Source organism: Danio rerio, chromosome 16 (genome assembly GCF_049306965.1).
Source record: "Danio rerio strain Tuebingen ecotype United States chromosome 16, GRCz12tu, whole genome shotgun sequence".
In the NCBI taxonomy this organism is placed as follows: Eukaryota; Metazoa; Chordata; class Actinopteri; order Cypriniformes; family Danionidae; genus Danio; species Danio rerio.
Window position 1 is genome coordinate 32,643,709 of NC_133191.1, and position 24,934 is coordinate 32,668,642.

Sequence of the window (24,934 nt, forward strand, 5' to 3'; positions counted from 1 at the left end):
AGTAAGCATTTAATAATTTAAGATCTGATTGTTTTCATGTGGTCAAAATCAGCACAATTTTTGATGAATCATGGTGATGAATCACTGAATGATCAACAAATGCATCACGTTCAAGGAAACAGGGTTGGCAACCTAACAATTTAGCAGCTTTCAGAATAAACTTTTGTATGAGGAACTAAATGTAAATGTAAATGATATACAGCCATATCGTACTGCTACGAGTGTGATATTGCATTTATACAATAATTGTGTATAAAAAAAACAAAATCAAACATGGGTGAGTCTCAAAAACTTTTGTATGAGGAACTAAATGTAAATGTAAATGAACTACCTTCTTCTGGATTCAAATCATAAGCTGATAGTTTAAACAGCTGAACAAGCATCTTTTAGTGTCTGCTCTTTGCTGGCTGTATGTGGACGGAGTAATACACAAATGGTAAAGAGGCTGTATGGGTGCTGATCTTACTTAAGTATATTATGGCTATTAGCCAATCAGATTTGAGAACCAGACAGAACTGTTGTATAAATAAATATATATATATATATATATATATATATATATATATATATATATATATATATATATATATATATATATATATATATATATATATATATATATATATATATATATATATATAAACATGATTTTTTAAAAATATTTTTTGACATGATGGTCTAAAAAATCGAAAAGTTTAACGTAATTATTACATCTGCGCAAATGTGTCCCCCACCCTCAATCATGCAGTCAAATCAGGTAAAGGTTTAGTTTTAAAAATCATTTTTAGTTCAGTTTAAGAAAACAAAATAATTTAAAAGGTTTTACAAAATGTTACAAGATACTATACAGTACATGTTGTTATTATTATTTATAAGATTAAGTGATTTATATGAAAAAAAAAACAGCTAAATAAATACATTCAAAATGAATTCAAGTACAAAGGTGTATTTTAGGACTTTTAAACCCCATGGGGGGAATTGCTTAGGGCCCCAAAATAACTAAATGTACCCCTGCTTTTAACACATGGACATTAAAGGCTCTTTATGGACCCATACTGTATGTGCCAGTAATGAACCCTTGTTTTAAATTGATGCTTACATTACTTTTAGAAATATAAATGAATATTTGCTTTCTAAATGAAAGCTTTATTTTTGCCAGGATGGCCAATTTGTGTAATCCTTCATTCATTTTCTCTCGGCTTTGTCCCTTTATTCATCAGGGGTTGGTACAGTTATGAACCGTCAACTGATCCAGCATATGTTTTACACTGTGGACGTCCTTCCAGCTGCCACCCATACACACTCATTCACACACATACACTACGGCCAATTTAGTTTATTCAATTCAGCTGTACTGCATGTCTTTGGACTGTGGGGGAAACCAGAGCACCAGGAGGAATCCCACACCAACATGGGGAGAACATGCAAACTCCACACAAAACGGCAACTGACCAAGCCAGGATTAGAACCAGTGACCATCTTGCTGTGAGGCAACAGTCCTAATCTCTGAGCCACCATGTCGCCCTAATTCGTCTAACAATTTTTTAAAATAAATTTTCTGCACATTTTTTGCATCATGGTTACTTAAATTCACCACGCATTGCATTACAACGTCATTTAGCAAAAATTGGCCTCTTGCAACTTCCCCTTTAAACTTAGCTGCCAACAATGATAGGAAAAATTAGGTCATGGTCATGCAACTCACGTTCCTGTTTGCTAGTGGTGCTGGGGTTAGGTGTCTTTTTTAAACTTTAAAGCAATGACAAGAAATGCCTTAGTGTGTTCATCTAGTACCTTAAACCTAGTACCATCTAGTACCTTTGTTATACAATCTAAAACCCACAATGCAGGGCAACACTGCAAGGTGTTTATTTGATGTGCTTGCTCGAAAGATGATTTCCTCTGCCTGTCTTCCTGTTTCCGGCTAACTTTCATATCAACCTGGTTTCAGACTGGGCTTAGACTCGGTTCAATTAGAACATTTAAGTCATTTTTATAAGATGTGTCCTAAAACAACTGAATACTGCTCTATTTCTTAAGGCAAAACAGTCACTAATATTAAGATCAGTCAGAAGAAGTTTCTTTCAGTTGAAACATGCAGCTCGATTTACATTTTAGTCTGAGGCTCTGCTTTTGTTTTGATTATATAGCACATTTAAAAACAACATACATTGGTCAAAGTGCTAAATCAACACAGCACATATCTAATTTTATAAAAGACAAAACAGTCAAATGCAAGAAAAAAAAAAACAAGATTTTTCAAGAGATGTACAAGCAGGCGCACAAACATCTACTAATCTATTAAGTAAACCATTCCATTACTTAAATTATTGTGAAGATAAGGGCCTATGAAGAATGCTGCTGAAGCAGTTCACCAATACATCTACATGTCAGACCATTTAAACCTTTAAAATGAAATAATAACAACTTACACCTAACCCTATATTTAACTGGAAGCCAATCAAAGCCAATCAAATTTCTTTGTCCTAGATCAAACCAAGCACCTTCATTTTGAACCAGCTGCAGGCGAGCAATTACTTTATGAGAAAGACCAAAGTACAAAAGATTACAATCCAAAATCATTAAGTGACAGAAAAGTTTTCAATTTTACTATATTCCTTAACTGTTGAAAAAAACCCTCTGATTTTGTTGCTTATCAGACTTTAACTCAAACATCAAGAAAGGCTCCAGGACTCTTTGCATGATTGTGTACTTTACCTTATATTTAACAGTGTCTAACTGATTGATTGTGGGTTCCAAACATTAGTGCTTCTGTCTTTAATACAAGTAAAAAAAAAATTCCTGCTATTACTCTTTTAATATCATTAAACAGGTAAAAAAAAGACTAATGCCTAATTTCCCCCATTTTAGATGCAGAAAATTAAGATTATAAGTTATATTATGTTTCTGAAGTCAGGGATGCATAGAAAATAACAGTGGACCCAATATTGATCCTTGGGGAACTCCACACTTCATCAGAGCAGAAGAGTGAGTAATTTTCTAATTTAAGGAAAGAAAAATTCTCTCTGAAAGATATGATCTTTAATTGAGAACATTACCTTTGATCCCAGCCCATGCACAATCAGTAAACTTTGCAGTGTTTTTTTTTTTTTTTTTTTGCAACAGGTAGCAGATTAGACACTTTAAGACGGGCAGACTCAGTGCTGTGCTGGGCCCTAAAATCTGATTGGAATTTATCAAAAAATTATTATCTTCAAATGTTTTAACTGAAAAGACCATTAGGGCATTGATTGATAGCTCCTTAAATCAATCAGATTTAATGAATCCAGATTAAACAGTTTTAAAATGGGTCACAACTCAGCGTGCTTATAACAACCACATTCAGCAAATTGGAAATTCACTCTTGACAAAAGATTTAACCCAATCAGGTCCAATACCTGAGTAAGGAGACGTAAAGGAACAATGTCCAAAGAAAATTGAGTGGGCTTCAATCAGGTAATGTACTTGGTTTAAACTCATTTAAATAATGTGCTAATAGGGGTGGGATGATACAAACAGAGATAGAATCTGGGGACAGAATGCCAACTCTAAGGATATACATTTTGTTGATCAATTACTTTAAAAAAAATCATATTATCTGATGGATATCAGGACCAGTAACTATCTCAGGGTTTAACTCTGAATCAATTGATTTAATTAGAACTTTAGGATTGTCAGATAAGTCTTTCTTATGAGATCAGCTAAATATTTTGCATTTACAGCTTTGAGTTAATCATCCCCTCTTGGATACGTCCCCCTTACTTTTAGAGATATACCATTTAGAAATAGGTGATTAGTAATTATATGAACATGAACTTTTGGATCTCGTACAGCTGTCCCCCCCCGCTTTAAAAATGTACCCCTGCAGCAGGCTATACCTTAACTTTCTTCCATTTCCATGTCCTCTCTGCTTTTCTCTACACCTGTTTAAAGGCTGCATTTTTCTTTAGTAAGCCTTGGCTGTGGTTTGGTTTTTGGACCTGAGATAGTTTTAAGCCCAGTCTGTAAAACCAGGAATCATGTATTAAATAATCAAAAATGAAGGCCTCAACAGGCTCATCTATCAGTTATTGTCATTCATTCATTCATTTTCCTTCGGCTAAGTCTTTTTATTCATCAGGAGTCACTACAGCAGAATGAACTGCCAACTTATTCAGTGTTGTGTTATATATGAATAAAAACACCACATTCGGCATATGTTTTACACAGTGGACGCCCTTCCAGCTCCAACCCAGTACTGGGAAACCTCCACACACTCTCACATGCACACACATACACTAAGGCCAATTTAGTTTATTCAGTTCATGTTTTTGGTCTGTGGGGGAATCTGAAATGAAATATTTTACTTTTCAATAAGCCATTTCAGGAGCATATTCTAGTTTAAATACAAATTCCATACGGTGACACAAGTTTCCAAAAACACATTGTTTTGTCATTCGTTCTTAGTTTTGATGACAGCTTAGTTTCATTAGCAGGTCAGCTGAGATCTGCTTTTATTACCATAGTTTTAAAATATATTTTAAAACCCTTCAATATATGAGCTCACATATCAAATACAATTTTTACAAAGTTTTTTCACATTTATACAATTACCAATAATTCATATATCACATTTTTATATTTTTACAAGTTTATTTTTACATTTTAAGTTTTGTTGTTGATATTCTCTGTTTTACATATTTGTATGTGCATTGTACTTGAACTGGTTTTAAAAAACCAAAGTAAGCAATTTTAGGTTAGGACACAATTTAGGCTACTGTTTAACACGCTACTCATCTTACAATTGTATACAATAATTAAATATGTATGTTTTTTTCTTAATTAATTTAATAATCAATTAATTGTAGATATTATGAATATATGTGGTATTATTCACAATTTTATTTATTAAATTAATCACATTAGCATGAATGTCAAATGATGTCTTGCGTAATAAGACGAAGCAATAAGCGAGCACATCACCAGATGACAAAGATTAACACGTGATGGAACAAAATAAAAGCGAAGGAAGCAGGAACTCACAGTTGCTCATCACCACCTCCTGTTCAGACGACGAGAAGTGCAGCCTAACGAGAGTGCACAGGTGAGATACGACAAGTTTTAACTTTATTCCTCGTTCACTTTCAGCTGTTTTGTCTTTTTAGTTAACACAACTCTAACTCATAGGGGTTTTCCTTTCAAAAAGTTTCTCTTTCGGTTTTATTTAATGTGGTAACGATTGTTTGATGAGAGCTCTTCCTGCACAGAGTTTAGCTGTTGTCATTGATTTTCTTTAGTGTGTTTGCAGTTGACTTGATTTGTGTTTTAAGTGGAAAACGCTCAAAATTATACTTTAATTATAGTTTTAATATAAGAAAAAATGTTATTCAAATATAAGAAGCATCAGGTGAAGTTAATCAAACAGCCGGGCTAGTTTAATCTTCGTTTCTTTCTGACTCTCTAGGACTTTCTCAAGGCCTTTTTTTTATCTATTAATTTGTGTTTAGTAGTTTAGCTTACCTTATCCATCTGGTTGAGACAACGACAAATATTCTACTTTTTTTAGTATTCTGATTGAGTTGTAAAGCTACTTTAAACTCTAGTAAATGATCTTGTGATAAGAATCAAACAATTAATGTTGCACTAGTCAAGGAAACCGTAAAGACAAATGATGTCTCAACTATTTTTCTTAATCTTAAGATGCTTGAGCTTTTGCACTCAAGGTTTTAACTTCCTATCTGGACTTTTGTTTCATTTGTTACTTCACCACTGATACTGCTAGTTTCTGAAGCCTCTTTAACTGAAATGAAGTCTTCAGCCCATTAATCAACCGCAGTATGATCTTTATTTTAGGTGTTAACAACACTGACATTTTATCTGTAAATGCATTCACACTGTTTGACTATCTGTATATCTTTCTCGTCAGACCATGATGTTTGGGAGCTTGCTGTTTGCCGTGTGTTGTAGTGCAGCACTGGCCCATTTTAACACCAATCTAGACCAGCACTGGGAGCTGTGGAAGAAGACTTATGGCAAAATTTACACTACTGAGGTTAGGAAGAGGAGTTCATAATCCATTATCATAAGCTGATAGGATGTTATCTTGCAGATTCATTATTACAATGCTATGATTGTTGATGCTGTTTGTTTTCATGATGTGTGAGTATTTATGATTGATATCAGATGCAAATGCCATATTGATGCTATTATAATGCATATCATGGTTTCTTTAATGTTGCAGGTCGAGGAATTTGGCCGGAGGCAGTTGTGGGAGAGAAACCTTCAGTTGATCACCGTTCACAACCTTGAGGCCTCCATGGGCATGCATTCATACGACCTGTCCATGAACCACATGGGTGACCTGGTGAGAATGAATTGCTTCGTTTGTATGTCTTTACATGTATTTAAATTTAGCTTGCATATGACAACAAAACCATGCTGGCATCAATGCTACCTTTCCATGTTTGGTCTAAGAACTTTCTACATAAGGCGTAATCACAGTTGCCACACCTTTTTTGAAAAAAAAAAAAAAAGGATTGACTTTCTCAATCAGATGGGCTCTATGCTGGTTTCACACCACGTTTGAGCAAAGGAGAAGTGGTGAGGAGAATATCGGTAGAAGCACTATTGTGGCCATGTCTTTCTAACACTGTCTGCAGTGGTACCTGTCCTGAAAAGCAACTTTTGCACAGATCTTTGTACAACCTATTTTTTTCACTTTTTGTAAACATGACCGCCAAAATACTGAACACTGCACTTCTAATTCTTTGCGTGTTCACTGAGAAGCTAATGATCTAATGTGCTACTTCTGACACTTAAGGAAAAAAAAAGTGTTAACCTTGCATGTTGCATGTCATTTAGCTGTTGCTTGAATCCTGTGTTTTGAGTGAGTCAAAGTACTGAGGGGAAAAAAAAGCTTTCAAAGCACGCTACATTTTTGGACTAACAAGGACCTAACCTTTTTTTTTTTTTTTTAAAACCATCTATAAAAGATGTCCTCATTTTTGTCATTGTTACTAATTTGATCTATTTGTGTCTTGCTGTTTCACAGACAACCGAGGAGATTCTGCAAACCTTAGCCTTGACTCATGTTCCTTCTGGCTTTAAAAGACAAATTGCTAATATTGTGGGCTCTTCTGGTGATGCTGTCCCAGATTCACTGGATTGGAGAGAGAAGGGCTATGTGTCCAGTGTGAAGATGCAGGTGTGTGTGTGGTTACTGTATGTTTGATCAAATGCTTTCAGATTATTATAGGTGTTTGTTTTTCCCTGTGGCTGGGCTTCAATTATAATCCAGGTTAAATTTTCACCTGAAGGGTCAACAGGGAGTTATTCTCTGTAGGTTTGAGTTAAAAATAAATAAAAAAATAAGGGGAAAATCTACTTTTTCAGTATTTCAGTTCAAAGGGGTAGTTCACCCAGAAACTTAATTATCCTACACTTGTTCCAAAGTGTTAGTTTTTCTTCTGTTGAACACAGATCTTCTGACTAGGCATTAAACTGTTCATTTTCAATGTATACCGCAGTCTGCAAAACTTTGCTACAGTGTACCTTTCCTATAGTACCTGTAAGATGTACTAGTATACAGACAGACTATAGTATCTCCAGCAGAACATTTATCCAAAGATGCAGTTTTTGATGGTAAATAAAAACTAAGACTGCAGATGTCAATGATTTGTGTTAATTATTTAGCCTGACACGTTTACTGCTCCAATTTTAAATGTGTTTTTTTTTTTTTTTTAATTTATTTATAAACCCAAACATTTAAAAAAAAAAAAATCTTTAAGAACAGTATCCACAATACCGTCAAACTGTTTCTTTATCCAAGGATATTATACTGCCAGAATCTTATAGTAGGCATAGGCCAGTTCTAACAAGTGTTGGGGGTAAAAAAAACAGCCATTGAGCTCCTCCTGGAAGGACATTTTCTAGCAAAAATTTAAGTATAGAACCTATTGTGCAAGGAAGTTGTCAGGCCAAATAGCAGAAATTGTGCGCTTATTATTAATAATAATAATTTATTATTATTATTATTATTATTATTATTATTATTATTATTATTATTATTTGGATTGTCAAACCAGAAGCCAATTTTTATTGTTTTTTGTTTCTGCCATCTTCATATTGTCACGCTTAATCACTCTTCTGTCTATGCATTAGGGTGCTTGTGGTTCTTGTTGGGCATTCAGCTCTGTTGGGGCTCTTGAAGGTCAGCTGAAGAAGACCACTGGAAAGCTGGTGGACCTCAGTCCTCAAAACCTGGTGGACTGTTCCTCCAAATACGGCAACAAGGGCTGCAATGGCGGGTTTATGAGTGACGCCTTCCAGTATGTTATTGATAACGGCGGCATTGCTTCAGATTCTGCTTACCCTTATCGAGGAGTGGTAAGTCTTTTGAGTGGCTTCAAACAAATAAACACTTGCATGTCAAATAATTTTCATAATGTAATAGACTGACCGAGCTATCTAAAGGGTACACATGTAACTGATCTGGACACTGTTATTTGGACCAGATCAGCTGGACCAAGAGCCAATACACAATTATTAAATTTTTAAATACTAAAATTAATTATCAGCTGTAATATGTAATGCATTTAATATCTTTCAGCAACAACAGTGTAGCTACAGTTCATCCCAGCGTGCAGCAAACTGCACCAAGTACTATTTTGTCCGTCAGGGAGATGAAAATGCCCTCAAGCAGGCCGTGGCCAGTGTCGGACCCATTTCAGTGGCCATCGATGCCACCCGGCCTCAGTTTGTCCTATACCACAGTGGTGAAGCATTTTTCTATTTCTCAAGTAAATCCGTTTGATTTAATGTTGTTATTAGGGCTATTACAATTTCTCTTTTCACTGTCCACAGGCGTTTACAATGACCCAACCTGTTCTAAAAGGGTCAACCACGCAGTGCTGGTCGTGGGATATGGTACACTTTCTGGACAGGACTACTGGCTGGTCAAAAACAGGTACGGTCAGATGGAAATCTTTATAGAAAAACTCACTACAAGAATTGTTCAAGAGGACCTGTTTAATCATGCGCTGAGTTGATGCTGATTGTTTCCCTTTGCTTCAACAGTTGGGGTACACGCTTTGGAGACGGCGGCTACATCCGTATGGCCAGAAACAAGAACAACATGTGTGGAATCGCCTCATATGCCTGTTACCCAGTCATGTAGCTGAAACAATGTTGATTTTATGAACATTTCAAAAGGAATTGACTTTTTATTGTCCATTTTCTTGGACGTGCATGTGTTCTGTATGTTGCTTTTACGTTTCCAGTTGTCTTTTTAAAAAAACTATCCAAGTGCGTCTTATCTTATAAAATAAATACAGAATTTTTATAATCTTGTGTGTTCTTTTTGTTTATTACCATTTCAAGCCACAAATTTGCATTTTAATTGACAAGGGTTTCATGTTCAGTGTTGCGGAAATGTGAGGTGACCCTTTTATAACACCATGCTTAGTCAATGAACTAAGGATGTAATGTGTATCTAGACACTTCATTGTCTTTAACACAAAATAATTTGACTACTTATGGCACAGTGTATTTAGGTCTGTTCTTAACTTGACTGGTCATCTGTGCCCGTTTTCAGTTTACATTCACTGTCCATTTGTGCAGGAAGTTGTATAAATGGTTGCCTGCATAAAAAAACAAACTCAAAGACATTTTATTTCAGTCTTTAACGGTTTTGCTGTATTTGTAAATGACTGTAATAAAATAAGACTGAATTCACCGCTAGATGGAGTATTTACTCTTCGTTTGCTTTTGACTTTCCGCTAAAAAGCGTTTTGATTTTTACTGCTGCCGTTTTTGTCTATTATTGCTCAGTTGTGCTGAACTTGAATGCAAGAGCTCAGCGCTGTCTTGTTTTGTTTTAAAATCAGCACTTTTTTCAGCTTCCCATGTTGATGCTCAGTTTTTTCACTTTAATGGCGGTGAAATTACAGAATCTACACACTGGAGCCTGAGGAGAAAAAAAGCATTTTAGCTGAAGTTTTCAGATAGCACCTAAAGGCTTTTGTTTCTGAACTCTCCATATGAACAGTTCAGAAGCAAACGCCTCTGTCTTCTAAAATTAGCATTTTTCTCAGCCTCCTTCAGTTATTTCTCTTTAAATGCAATTAAAAAAAGGTTTATCATAAAAATTCAGGTAAAATAAAAGGAGGCTTCATAGTTACGTTGAAACGTTTTCCAAAAAATAAATGATCTAAAGATCTAAAAGAATTTAAGGTTTACAACAACACTGCCTTCTGAATCATTAATAACCTAGGGGATCTCAGATGGCAAAAAAGTGAACGCGTCTCCTGTACAGGACAAAACGAGAAGTAAAACTAAAATGACAATAGGCAGAGATTAGCACGTGATTAAACAAAATAAAAGCAAAGCAACCAGGAACTCTAAGCCATTAATTCACCTCTACAGTCGACGTGCAAGTTCAGGTAAGATCAGACATACGAATTCATTTATTATTGTTCATTTTATTGTGTATCTTTTCAGAGTCTTTATTCAGTGTTTCTCAGATAACTTTCTCTTTCGGTTTAAAGTATTGGCTGGTTTTTAAGAGCGTTTCATCAACTATGCTGTATGGATTTATTACGTAAAACACACACACACACACACACACACACACACACACACACACACATATATATATATATATATATATATATATATATATATATATATATATAATAAGGTGACGCAGTAGGTAGTGCTGTCTCACAGCAAGAAGGTCGCTGGTTCGAGCCTCGGCTGGGTCAGTTGGCGTTTCTGTGTGGAGTTTGCTTGTTCTCCCTGCATTCGCGGGGGTTTCATCCACAGACCAAAGACATACGGTAGGCTAAATTGTAGTGTATGAGCGTGTATGAATGTTTCCCAAAGAGGGGTTGAAGCTGGAAGGGCATTCGCTGCGTAAAACATATGCTGGATAAGTTGGCGGTTCCGCTGTGGTGACCCCAGATTAATAAAAGGACTAAGCCGAAAAGAAAATGAATTTATGAGAAAAATAATATTTTCATATTAATACTATATATATATATATATATATATACATATATATATATATATATATATATATATATATATATATATATATATATATATACATATATACATACATACACACACACACACACAAATACATGTATTGATTGATTAATTGATCAACAGAGAATGACTAAAATACATTTTCGTCCATTAAAAAGTACTATTGCCATTTAATTTTACCATTTATCTACGAAACATTTTTGTCAGGCATACTGAAAACAGGAATCATTGATGGCGTATTGATTAATAGGTCACAATGCAGCCACAAAAGACTAATTCCTTTTTTTTATTTAAACTTACACTTGGACATTGTCCTTCAAACCACTTGGTTTTACCCATTTGCCACAATAGGTGTTTGTAAAAAAAGTGAAAATCATTTAAAATGCTATAAAATGTAGCATGAATGTTGATCTTTTTACATATTTAACATCAGAATGTCGATATATTGTTTCAGAAGTCTTGTTTGCTACACTGAAACAAACAAGTAATGAAAAAAGTCAAGACAACAAATACTTTTGTGTTGCTTTAACTTATTTGAATAAGTTACTCAAGTTTCAACAACACTGTAAATAATCCTGGGTTCCACGCAATCGATTTGTGTTGGACAACATAAAGGAATTAAAATAGCTTGTTAGTTTTTACAAATTTTAAGTGGATTGAACATAAAGCATTTTTTAAACTATACAAAGTTTAACTTAATATTTTTTAGCCAGTTTGATTAACGTAAGTTGAAGTGACTAGATCTTATATTATGGTAAACTGACTTATAAACAGCTTGCGTAACTTATAAAATTAAGTTAGAACATGATAAACTTGGTTTAATAAGATACAATTAACTAAAAACATAAGCTATCATGACTGATTGATTATATCATTTTTTTTACAGTGTACCACGTTTCTTACATTGCAAACAGAATTCATTGATTAACAGATAAAATAAATGTGTTTCTCTCGTCAGACCATGATGTTCGGGAGCTTGCTGTTTGCCGTGTGTTGTAGTGCAGCACTGGCCCATTTTAACACCAATCTAGACCAGCACTGGGAGCTGTGGAAGAAGAAACATGTCAAGCTTTACTCCTGTGAGGTGAGAAGCATGTGATCTAATATTTTGTTTATTCACTTCTGGAAAAACTTTGCTTATCACATGTCTAAACCCCCAAGCATTCCTGTAACAGATGACATTAGCATGCTAACAGATTATTCTTGCCAAACCTGAAAATCTTGTTTCATGGGCCTATTTGCGCACATGCATATACTGTACAAGGGAGACTAGTTTTTGATGTTAATAGTTTTTAAACATTAACATGTATAATTGTTGTTTGTGTTGACAGGATGAGGAAGTAGGCAGGAGGGAATTGTGGGAGAGAAACCTTGAACTGATCGCCATCCACAACCTAGAGGCCTCCATGGGCATGCATTCATATGACTTAGCCATAAACCACATGGCTGACATGGTGAATATATTTCCTCTTTCCCCCTGACATGCAATTACTGCTTTATTTCCTTGTTTCTTACATTTCTCTTTTTTTCATTGCTTGTTCTTTCGTTTTTTAAAGCAAATAGCCACTGTGAGATTTAAAGCAATAGTTTACACAATGTGATTACTGTCATGTTTTTATCATTGTAAAGTTGTTCTATAACGCAGTTGTCTGTAGTTTTTAGTTCTCATGTGTTTTTTTTTCATGTTGGATTTTGAGCTCTGCTCCAACCTTTGATTTTAAAAATGAACAAGGTTTAATGACATATTTAGAAAGAAGTCACGGGTAAAATGTTTCAAACTACTAAAATAACTAAATGTTTCAACATAAGATGTCAGAACAGAGATCAAATTCAACTCCCCATTTCTCCACTGTTGAGCTATTTTGAAGCACGTGGATTACCCAAACAGTTTCTGTTCTCTATTGACTTCCACAGTATTATCTCGGGTTTTTTATAAGGAAGTCAATGTGAAACAGTAAACATCAGAATATAATGATCAGTTTACTGGACCTTTTGCACAGAAGCTCAGATTTTCCTTACCTGTTTCACTTTATTCTGTGTTTCATATTTGTGTCTTGTCGATTCACAGACGACAGAGGAGATTTTGCAGACATTAGCCGTCACTCGTGTTCCTCCTGGCTTCAAGAGGCCAACAGCAGAATATGTGAGCTCTTCTTTTGCTGTTGTCCCAGATACACTGGACTGGAGAGATAAGGGCTATGTGACTAGTGTGAAAAACCAGGTATTGTATTACATAGATTGATATATTTTGACAATCTGATAATTGTTCAGCCTTTCGTTCAGTAATATAACTCGATTGTGTTTCTTTATGTTGACAAACTTTTTTGATATTTCTTGATAAGCCATCGTGAAATAGAAAGTGTTGCTCCATGCCTAAATAATTTGTTTGGATGTTTCATATAGAAATAACGATAGTCCGAACAAAGCAACAATAGTCCAAACAAAGTCCAAGGCACTCGATATGTAGGTGAAAAAGTTTATTTTGCTAAAATCTAGGTGCGGTGCTGAATTGTGATGTTTTAAAAAAAATGCCATGTCAATAAAGTCGTTTTAACTTTTTCTTTTACTTTTCAAGAACATTTTTTTTTGCATTTATTTCTGGATTTATATCTAAAAATATTGTTATATATGTCAGGTTAATAAATGCTAATGTCCCTTTGTGAAGAAACAAAATTCCGCGTACAGCAAGGGAAATGAAATGACACCAATGCTGTAATGTGATTGGTTATTGAGACATAATCTTCAGTGTCACAATTTTGAGATCATCTCTGAATTCATATCTGCCTTGTAGTTCACCTTTCTTGTTTTTGTTATTAGAAATCCATGCATGCTTTTAGAATAGCATGCCAATCGAATTTAAAATTTGCATTTTTGTAGTTTACATGACAACAATAACATTTTATAAACTTCCACTTTTAAAAAAAGGGAAATGCCTCAAACATCTGTTGGTTTATAATCCTGCTTTAATAAACATTTAGAGTACATCTGTGTTGCGTTTTTATATGTCTGCACTGTAAAAAAAAAAAAAAAAAAAACCGCTTTTCTTAAAGTATTTGTCTTGCTTCTAATCCAAATATCTAAATATTCTTAAATCAAGAAGCACTTTCTAAACAAGTAACAAATATTTTCTCGTTTTTTCAAAATAAATTGTCAAATGAAGTGTTTTTTCCCTTAAACAAGCAAAATAATCTGTCAGTGGGATAATAAAAAAAGAAACGAGGCCTAGAAATGAGACAAAAACTTTAAGAAAGGCTTTTTTTGCACTTCGTGACTGTAAATTTGCTGCAAAAGTGTCAAGTTAGAAACATACTTTCACATTTAAAAAGGTTTACAGAAGTTGGCATTTTCATGCCCCAAAGCATCAGGTAATGGAATATCAAGGAATTTAAATTCTTAAGTCATAGAATATTAGAGATTTTTGATTGTCTCTTTAAAGTTTATTTGTAACATTTATTTTTGTAATATTGTGCTGTTTCATGGCTATTGTGGTGGTTAGCCTACTTGTGGCTTCATTTTATTCCTTTTACACACATCAAGTGGCAGTCAACTAAGGCAAACATGCCAAGATACATTTTAAGTATTTCTTTATTTTAAGCTAAAAAGTAGTAGTATGTAAAAAGTTATCAGTTTTTAAAGTTAAAAAGGCATTGTGTTAACGTAAGTCTTTTCCTGTTTTAATTATGTTTCTGTCTCAGGGTGCTTGTGGTTCTTGTTGGGCATTCAGCTCTGTTGGGGCTCTTGAAGGTCAGCTGATGAAGACCACAGGAAAGCTGGTGGACCTCAGTCCTCAAAACCTGGTGGACTGTTCTTCTAAATATGGCAACCTTGGCTGCAATGGCGGGTATATGTCTCAAGCCTTCCAATATGTTATTGATAATGGCGGCATTGATTCAGAGTCCTCTTACCCTTATCAAGGAACGGTAAGTCATTTGTGTGGCTTAATGCAACTATATGAAGAAAATATGACTATGTTTTTATGTGGCTAAGAGCTTGTCTTTTTTTCTGCACGACTGTAATCCATTATCATTGTAATTCTGTTGTGTAAACTGATGTGTTCAACAGCAAGGATCGTGTAGATATGACCCATCCCAGCGTGCAGCAAACTGTACTTCTTACAAATTCGTTAGTCAGGGAGATGAGCAGGCCCTAAAAGAGGCTTTGGCCAACATCGGGCCCGTTTCAGTGGCCATCGACGCCACCCGCCCTCAGTTTATCTTTTACCGCAGTGGTGAGTATTTCTTCACAGCTCAGACAGCCCGAAACTTAACTGAGTGTAAAAATTACATTTATTTTTTGTTGACTTCTGTTCACAGGGGTTTACGATGATCCATCCTGCACACAAAAGGTAAACCATGGAGTGCTTGCTGTGGGATATGGTACACTTTCAGGACAGGACTATTGGCTGGTCAAAAACAGGTGCAGTCAATTGTTATCATAAAGTGACTGGATGACTTTGTTTTTGGAAATAAACACTAAATGAACGAAAAAAATAAATACTAATGCTGGTTTTCTCTTGTTTTAACAGTTGGGGTGCTGGATTTGGAGATGGTGGCTACATCCGTATAGCCAGAAACAAGAATAACATGTGTGGCATCGCCTCAGAAGCCTGCTATCCAATTGTATAACTGAAAAACTATTGAAATATATGAATATATGGAAATAAGAAATTTACCATATTATAATCCAGTTTCTTAGCTGTACATGTATGTTTTGTTTTTCCATTTCTATTGTTTTTATTCAAATTGAATATTGTATAATTAGTTTTAATTCTTGTCTTTTTTTTGTCTAGTAAAATATTAAAGGAAATATGGTTCCACTCTGTTCAGTATGTTTACAAATGACTTGGTTTATTCAGTGCAACATCACAACGAACAGTTTCACATGAGGTATTAAAGGATTTTTCAAGATCAGCACACAATGTCCTGTTATGATTGACATTTAAATTGCTGTGATTTTTACACCTTTGGTTGATTAGCCACATTCATAAGGTAACACAAGGGAGAGAATGGCATAATATGACACAGATGCTCACACCAGCAGAAAGAGATTTTAGATGAATGACAGGTAAAAGAAGAAAAAAAAAAGAAAACACTTGCTACCTTTTCAGTCTGCTTACCCGAACCGTTAATAAGTGGATCTCCAGATGACAAAAATGCCTTGAGCGAATGAATTCTGTCTGCCTATGTTGTGATCCAACATTTAAGTTGCTAAAAATCATATTTTCATTAAGATGATCCATATGACACAGCTAGAACATAATTGCATCATATTTGTAGAGACAAACATATTTAACATTTATTTTGGTCTCTATCCTCACTTTAACACAGTAACACTTTTTGGTAGTTTTTTTCTTTTTTTGGAGGGATAAGCAATCATAGGATCAGCAAGACCCCTTTTCTTGCTCCGATTGTCATTCCCATTTGGTCTTTATATTGATAAATGTTCTTCAGTCTCTCATTTCTCCCTCTCTCTCACACATACACACACACACAAACAAACAAGGTTCTTTCTGCCTGCAGGTAGGGCTGTGATTTAGTTGTGTTCACGGATTGATTCCAGCACATTTGGCTATAAAAACTTAGTAACGCACAGACGCTCCCTGAATGGATGGGATCTTTGGTACAGTTACATCTCAGCTACACGACACATCACACACAGTTGAGGTAGATGAAATTAGAGCTGTCGGGCAGAACAAAAAGCGCCAAACGGGTTTCCCTAAGGCGGGAAGGAATGGAAATTTCACTTCAGATTTACACACTGTACTAACTCTTAAATATATCTTAAGATGTTAAACACTACGAGAATATGGCGCAATTTATTTGTGCCTCTCAAGGTGCGGTCACATTTACCGTTGCCCTGCGAAAATTCGCGGGCGAATTCTATTCAAATCGATCGAGAGTGTCGCGCGAGGACGATAAAGTTCCCCCATGTTGATTTAGCTCAAGATGGCCATGCGAATTCACCGCGTTGACCACCTGAAAACTGCTTTGTTTGAAAGTGACTTCGTCAGCAGTGGTCCATCGCTGCACTTCAATGAAAATGGAACATTTTGCCGTCAAATTAAGTTAATAAACAAAATGTCCACCAGGAGCCGCCAAATGCTAAGGTACGTCAGCTAAACGTATTTTTTGGATGCTACAGGTCATTGAGTGATCTCTAACCATCTACTGCTTTAATTCTCCATATGGTCATATCCTAATTCAATATATTTCTATGAAAAGAGAGGCCCGACAACAAGCTCTGCAACAGGGTGACCTGGAGAGTTGAGGTGCACACACGCCAACACCCTTTGCCCTGCGCGCAGCATGCTTACAATTGTCACTCATTAAACTTTAATTCGCATCCCCAAACTCCCATTCACCACCCCTCCCCTTCCTTGCCGTGATTTGGTAATGCAGCGAGCCTCTGATCTGCCACCCCTCCCCGTGAACGCCCTAAGCCCATGGGCCCAAGCGAGTGCCGGCCCCAGCCGCCAAGAGGACACAGATAAAAAGGGCTTCTTTGAAGTTGGCAAAAGTCGATGGCCTCTTTCATGGGCCCTCTTTCAAGTGCGTGCTGCGAAGAGGCCTCACTACATTCCCTGCAAAGGTTAAACACAGGGGAACGAGAAAGAGCATTGGAAAAGGGACGATCACTCCCTCGACGGCCCACCCCGAGAGACCACGGCGCATTATGTATGATCGTCGTACAGTAAATGTGGACTGCACTGAGGAGATCACAGTTCAACAGCCTAAATATAGAGTCATCTTGACTTCACAGCCACTTGTGTGCCGTCTCATGCTGAGTCTCGATCTGTTTGGTTAGGCTGTGGCCTAAAGGGTCTAGACATGCAGCACATGTGAACGATGAACATGGATGAATATGCTAGCCCAGCTATCAAGATACGAACACAGCGTTGAGTAGATGAGAAACGTTAGACATTCAGGGAGGACAAATATTCATCTTTGGTATTGGGACTCCTATCAGAGACAGGGTCATTTTTCACACACAAACAACACTTGGTGAAATAAATACTGACGGTAACTATCAAATAAATAAAATAAATAGCTAGAAGATTGGAAATAAATACATAAATAATTATAAATACACAAAGTGGTTCCCAGTTCATATTCAATTCAAGCTTTTGTGAGTACTTTCCATCAGGGTTTTCGAGATTTTGAGCTTTTTTCCAGTACGAACAGCCATCGGGCCAGATTGTGTGCTTGAAATTTGTACAAAAAAAAAATACAATTCTTCATCCTCAGAGTGACATCTTAGAAATTTTCAAAATCAGATGGAAATTATGCACAAGAAGAGAGTGGCCTGTCAAAAAGAACTCATCGAGAAGTCTTTTGCAAAAAGTGTCACAGCTGCTCTTCCTGCTTCTCCACGTCTTGTTTGCCCTCATATTGTCTGAGGATGCAACTCTGTCTTGTACCAAGGCTGTAGCTGTCCTACAGCAGAGGCTTTTCTTCTTGGACAATGAGGCCTGGCTTTTAAAATGAAAGAGTATAAAAAAACAAGCTCTCGAAAAATGTTCACATTTTGGTTTCAGCTTCTTTGTCCAGTAGTTTTCCCCTTTAAAAGTATCTGTGAAAGATTCGTTTGCATCCTTCTTTGTTTCTTTGGTCAATATTTATCCATTTGTTGCAAAATCATGTCTTTTGAGAACCCTAAAAATATCATTTTTCAGCACTGATTAAACCTTGCAGTGATTTCATATGCTGTAACAAATTACAAAATAAACCGATTTCATATCTATTCAATACCTTTTCATAACGCTTGATTTGTGAATGATTTCATAAGCCCCGGTGTGGTGGGCTCATCCTTCACGATTAAAGCTAAAGTAATCGATGCTAAAACTACAATCAAATTCTGTCTCGTCTAGACATTGTGGACATCACCCTCGTAAAGACTTCATCTTTGGTTTCATATGCTGTTGATTTGTATACAAAAACACTTTTGATTAAAAATCTCAAACACTAGGAGCTGCAGCTTAACCTGTGCTGTGCAGAGCAGAAAACGGCTCATTTTCCCATCATGCCGTGGAGCAGGTCACAGCTGGAGATGCGGTGCTGGAGCCCGATGAGCCGGTGGACGATGGACGACCCTCTTCGGCCCATCGGTTGAGGTTTCTGCGACGAGCGTTCATGAAGAAGTTGCTTACAGTGGAAAGCTCAAGGCCCAGCTGCTGAGAGATGGTGATCTGGAGGTCTTTAGTTGGTCTGTGGTTCTCTCTAAAAATGGCCATCAGTGTGCGACGCTGCAGATCTGTGAAGACTAGCCTAGTGCGCTTGGGCCCCTGGTTGCGTTCCACCTTGGACTGCTCCTGTTCCTTACGCTTACAAGCTAAGATAAAGAGAAAGAGAAAAACATTAGTTTGCAAGGAAAACCTGACATTTTTCTAAATTTTTTTTACCATCAGAATTCATCTTTGTTTATGTAAATATCCTTTAAAGAACTACTGATGACAATGACATTTTTTAAGAGTAAAGGGCGAAACACTCCAGCATTTTAAAATATTAAACACTGTATTGGCATTGAGAGATGAATATCAAGACAATTACCTTTAAAGAAATAGATCAGGACATTACCGTCAAGGGCTGTATAAACTTAAAACAGACACGAGGCTACTGTAAGCGAATGCTGTCAATGCATTTTTATTTCGTAATCATCATCATCATATCTTGTTATGTAATTCCTGGCTTAATTAAATACCGCCCTGTGTGTAGACCAGACTATTGCCTGAAAACCAGAGAGTCTCTATCAGACAACTGCCAACTTGATAGATAGATAAATGTACTTTATTGATCCCCGAGTGGAAATTGAGGATAAGAGAGATTAAGCGATAGAGAGAAAGACTGTAAACGTGCTGAACAATAATGATCTATATCAAATACAATAAATGATGGACAAACTAGAAGAAAACCCCCAAATAAACACTTTCATTTTTGTTTTATAATCATTTAATAATTCCCTGATTCTCTCAATTGTCCCCACCTGTTTTCACCAGTTTAACGTCAACCATTAACTAAATGCTTCCTGATGTTGTAATCATGTGTAAAAGGTAGGAATTACCATGCTATAAATCCTGTGCTCCGCACCACACTCCCAGACATAAACATCCCCCCATAGAGTTCTTATGATCGTGGGAGCAGGCCCTAATCATGATGTATACCACTTGTCTCATGTAGCTGAAACGTGATCGAAAGCCTTTTTCATAAACCACCCCCACCCCCCGATTGCCTATCACCCCCTTCTCCCCCCGAAGCCGTACTCCCTGCCTACTCCACCCCCTGCTGATTTTTTTTCGGCCAGGGGCTGATAGAAATTATTGATTAAATCTGTGTTGCTCAGACTCCCCGACCTATAGAGGAGCTTTAACCCCTTTAGTGCTGGATGAAAGGGGAGCTTCTGTGTGCCAAACATTTATTGTCAATCTCAGCAGGGATCTACACTTAACTATGCGATTTCTGTACAAAATAGGTCTGGGCTGAATACATAAAAGTGCCAGAATCAGGGAAAAAGCCTCTGCTATTTAATCTGATTATATCTATGATTCCTTAAGACAAGAGCTTTAGGGTTCAGTGCTTGTGTGTGAAATCCCAATGCTGTCCGAACGCCGAGCTTTAGAGTAATGATCTCTACCCTGCCCTGCGACTGAATTTCTCTCTGTTCATCTCTCTCTCCCAATCAAAGCTCAGGCAGTTTGCAAAAAACACACAGACACAGCCAACAGAACACATCCACACAAAAGACCTGCGGAAAAACTGAGAGGAAAAAAAAAATACTGGAAAAACCAGGATACAAATTTTAGGCCAATTTATCTAGTTCCTAAAATATTTAATATCTGTTTATCGCAAAATAACTGAAGAATGAAATGAGGCCCTGTTCACATTATGCATAAAAACATTGCTGTCATCATTTTAGCCTTGCAATAACGATGGTGGGTATTATAAAAAGTGCTGATGGATTTTAAAAGGATGGGTATTTCGTTAAAAATCACTGCGTTAAGCTGAATCATCATTAAATGTGTCGGTAAGTTGAACTCCTGCTGTCTCTGAGAGAGGAGGCGTGTAGCCGCATGCATTCTAATGTTTGCTCACGCCGTCTTATTCACAGGAGGTGTGTGCTGGAGCCTTCTGCGTTGCTTTCCCAAGGAAATCAATACCAGCTAGTAATTAAACAAAGGGCATGGTGAGAAAAGTCAACACTCATGGAAAGTGGGTTATATAGGGAAATACAGAGGTGTCCACTTGTGCACAGAAGCTGTGAAAAAAATTAACCAGATAGTGATTGGACAAAAAATGGAGTATCAATGCCAATTTGAACGTTTCTCGTGAAAATTCTGAGCCTTAATTATGAAGGATAAACAAATAACTACTGTTGGGAAATTTTTACATAACAGAAGGAAATAAAACACAGTGTTTACGCTATCACAGAAACGCTCATCCTCCTAAATGAACATTTACCACCAAACACCAAGATCTCCAAAACTGCATATTTACGGACTACCGCAAAAAAACAACAACAACAACAACAGCAGGACATGGTACCACTCAGGCCAACGGGGCATTGATTGATTCTATGTATTTCGTTGCATGGAACACCCCTACGACTGAGGGCACAGTGGTCACCAATCAATATCTGTAGTGGTAATGCAAGCAGAATAATTCATTCTGAAGCGTATTTCATGCTTAGGTGATTGATCGCTTGGGATTCGGAAAGATTTCGGGGGAATCTGCGTGTCTGTGTTTGTCTCCCACCCCACAATTCTCAGTGGCTGCTGCAGCACGCCAGCCGACATTTTGAAAACCGCCCCATCCCTGCATCGCCACCCCCCCCACACACCACCACCACCTTCGTCCATTCTCATGTTACTGTTTTTCTCTGGATCTCTTTGTGTGCTTTGGACAACAGTTAAAGTTTCAGCCTCTTTAATATCAAAACACTGTAACACGGCAAAACACATTGGGTTTGAGGTGAAATCTCTTAGTAATAAACATAGTGCTCACTTAGGGTTATTGCACCGATTCCATTTGCTCATTTTAACTGTATTTTGAGCAACTGTTAATCAGATGTAATGTATTTGATTGAATAACTTTTTTGTGACTGATCATACATGCCATTGTTGTCTTTAACAATATTTGTTCCTATTGAAATTTTGGGATTTGTTCTGTACCACAACAGCAAATTCAACAAAACAAGCTCAAGCTTTTTACCTTCCAGTCGTAATGAGGCCATCCTTTGAAACTCTGGCTCCTGTAGCCAGCGGGACATCCTCTTGAAGGTTTCACGGCCAGACTTGAGTTTCCCCCAAGGTTTGGGGTTCCTGAGCAGGTCTGACAGAGTGCCCTGAGACCTGCACAGAACTCGCTCTGCAAAAATGGCCTGTGGGATGCTGTACCGCTTCAGCTCAGTGATGATTCTCTGAGCAACATCTTTGGTGTTGATCTCCTCCCCTCCACTGCCGTTCTGCGAGCCAGCAAGCATGCCCTCCCTTCCCAGGCTGGAGCCAGAGGAGGAAGGGGAAGAAGAGGGCAGCTCCCCAAGCTTGGAGGCCTGTTGGCTGGGAAGGTGGTGCTGATAACTTTGGTTGTATAAATGATGGTGGTAGGTGGGAGTGTGCTGATGGGCATCCATTTTGTTTAGCTGGTGGCTGACCCCATGCTCAGCCCCCAGAGAGGGCGGTGACATCTCTCTCACAAAGTCTGGCACTGTTCGACAGATGTTACTACCGTTGCTGCCCATATGGACCTCATGGCCACCTGGTAGCATCTGGCTACTGTGTCCATTCTGACTTCCTAGTGTACCATAGCCATGCATGGCAGTATCCAAACCTGCACTGCCCAGCGGTGGAGACAGGCCTTGTCCCAAACCAAAATCTTTTCCGTATGATGTGTAGTAATTTCCTCCAAGACTTCGATCCTCTCGCATGAGAGTGAAGCTGCCGATGACATTGCTGACGGGCAGGCAGGGATGATGGTGATGATGGTGGAATTTGTCATCAAATGGCTGGAGGGGTGTCAGTGTGGTGTAGGTGCTTCCACAGGTAGTTGGTGCATCCCTGCTGTACCCCAGAGTTGCCATGTGGTCATATGTCGGGCTCTGGTGGTCAGACTCCAGGCCCATGACAGGGCCTCCCAGAGAGGGGCGAGGGAAGGCAGCCGTGAGATCCCGAGAGTGCAGCATGGCTCGGCTCTCCTGACTGTGTGCCAGCTCTACGTGGCTGTGCACAGACATCTCTCCCATATTACCATCCATATCTTTACCTTCCTCCACCACTTCTTCAAATTCCAGCTGATTTGTTTTTGTTTGTTTGTTTTCACAGTCTAAAGTGTGGTTTCTGTAATGCGATCTAAAAACAGTTCCCAGTGCTGTTTATATCTCAAAATCTGATTTCAGTGTACTCTCTGAGACATTTCATCACAGTGGCACCATCTTGGGTCATGCAAGCAAATTCTGTGTTCCATAAATGCACCTGTGTTTATCCATGCATATCTTGAACAATGCTGAAAAAGAGACAAATATGAATCAGATCACAGATTTTTTTATTTATTTATATTTATTGATTAGTCATATATATTAAAATATTTTATTAGCCTTTATTATTAATTTCGTTCCAAATAATTTTTTGGTCAAATAATAAAATATTTATTCATGCAATTGTTTTTTCAACTTAAAATGAACACTAACAATATTATCTCTGCTTAAAAACATGTCGAAAAGCTTTGAGTTTAAGTGCCTACCTCACGACGTAGCTTATCCCGCTGGATGGAGAGAAGCGAAACAGCCACTCCAAAACACAATCAAAAGCCGATAACGGGATCGGATACTCTTTACACCTGCAGAAATCCCGAATTTACAACCACACAACAATCGGTTGCGACTTTTGTGTTTCTTCAGCACATTTCGGTGTTCAGATAAGGCAACGGCTAGGTCCGGTCCGTCGCTGGCGTTATCCGCTGTAGATTCTCGCTGGACCACAACTGTCGAGGATGCAACACAAATGACGGACGCCTAAGGCCGTACGATTCTGTCCGATGTCCAGACTTCGCTATGCTACAACCGTGTCAAAAATGAACGCCGATCTGTCTAAGCATCGCGCTCCGTCGCTGTCATTATCTCTGTGGTTTTGCCCTTCTGTATCCTCATCGATCTCGGCCCCAACTCTTTCTCTCTCCTCTCTCTCTTCCCCCAGCCCCCCCTCTGTACGTCACACTCTTAAAATCTGACAGATGTGGGGTGAATTTACAACCCTCGTTAACTCCTTCCCTCCTGCGGACCTCAAGAAGCCATTGTCTTAGGTGGGGCTCGTGACAGTGGTCGAATTATATAGTTTCAGAAGTGGATTGACTTTTTAAAAAGGCAAAATGATAAAAGAATTAGGGCGCAATCTGTTGAGGTTCTCGGTCGCCCCAAAACATTTGAATGACCCTAATATCTCAAAGATGTTTTTCTAAAAAAAAAAAACACATATATTTATATTATGTCACTTAGAAAATAAAGCGATGGTGATTATAGATATGAATGCTTTCAGGTGTTTTGTTAATTAAGGAATTTAACGAAAAGTACTCAGCTCAATGTTGTTGCTATGGTTACCTCCTCAGGCCAATGTGATTTTGCATTTCTGTTATGAATACAGAAAAGAATATTGTGAGTCCAAATGTCATAACATTTAGTATGCCGTGCACTTTTAAAACTAAAGGATCCAAAAATAACCCATTTAAAACAGCTCTAAAAATTACAATTTTATTAGTTTACAAATAATATTTCAAAATCTATAAAATAATATTTTGTTGAATGTTTTTGTGACTCGTGGATATTAAAGATTCTTCATAGAACCACAGAATGCTTTGAGGGTTCATTTTACTCTTCTGTTAACATTATTTTAAGGCTCTTAGGGAATCTGTCAGGTTTGTTTTTGCTT

The 24,934-nt window shown here is 37.3% G+C and overlaps 3 protein-coding genes across 5 annotated transcripts; 2 read left to right on the top strand and 1 right to left on the bottom strand.

Moving 5' to 3' along the window:
• Positions 1 to 5,014: 5,014 nt before the first annotated feature.
• ctss2.1 (cathepsin S, ortholog2, tandem duplicate 1) lies at positions 5,015 to 9,322 on the top strand. The gene is made up of 8 exons (NM_001024409.2): positions 5,015 to 5,083; positions 5,906 to 6,031; positions 6,221 to 6,343; positions 7,031 to 7,183; positions 8,140 to 8,364; positions 8,588 to 8,753; positions 8,842 to 8,944; positions 9,055 to 9,322. The coding sequence occupies exons 2-8, from the start codon at positions 5,909 to 5,911 to the stop codon at positions 9,152 to 9,154; spliced, it is 993 nt and encodes a 330-aa protein (NP_001019580.2). The 5' UTR covers positions 5,015 to 5,083; positions 5,906 to 5,908; the 3' UTR covers positions 9,155 to 9,322.
• A 1,061-nt stretch (positions 9,323 to 10,383) lies between these two features.
• On the top strand, positions 10,384 to 15,850 carry ctss2.2 (cathepsin S, ortholog 2, tandem duplicate 2). 2 transcript variants are annotated; one of them, NM_001017661.1, is given in 8 exon segments: positions 10,384 to 10,418; positions 11,984 to 12,109; positions 12,357 to 12,479; positions 13,094 to 13,246; positions 14,721 to 14,945; positions 15,088 to 15,253; positions 15,339 to 15,441; positions 15,551 to 15,841. In NM_001017661.1, coding segments are annotated over 7 exon segments (993 nt in total). In that variant the 5' UTR covers positions 10,384 to 10,418; positions 11,984 to 11,986; the 3' UTR covers positions 15,651 to 15,841.
• Position 15,851: 1 nt separating this feature from the next.
• On the bottom strand, positions 15,852 to 24,151 carry onecutl (one cut domain, family member, like). 2 transcript variants are annotated; one of them, XM_005158041.6, is made up of 3 exons: positions 23,754 to 24,151; positions 22,227 to 23,516; positions 15,852 to 19,353 (listed from the first exon to the last, which is right to left on the bottom strand). In XM_005158041.6, the coding sequence occupies exons 2-3, from the start codon at positions 23,266 to 23,268 to the stop codon at positions 19,043 to 19,045; spliced, it is 1,353 nt and encodes a 450-aa protein (XP_005158098.1). In that variant the 5' UTR covers positions 23,269 to 23,516; positions 23,754 to 24,151; the 3' UTR covers positions 15,852 to 19,042.
• Positions 24,152 to 24,934: the final 783 nt, after the last annotated feature.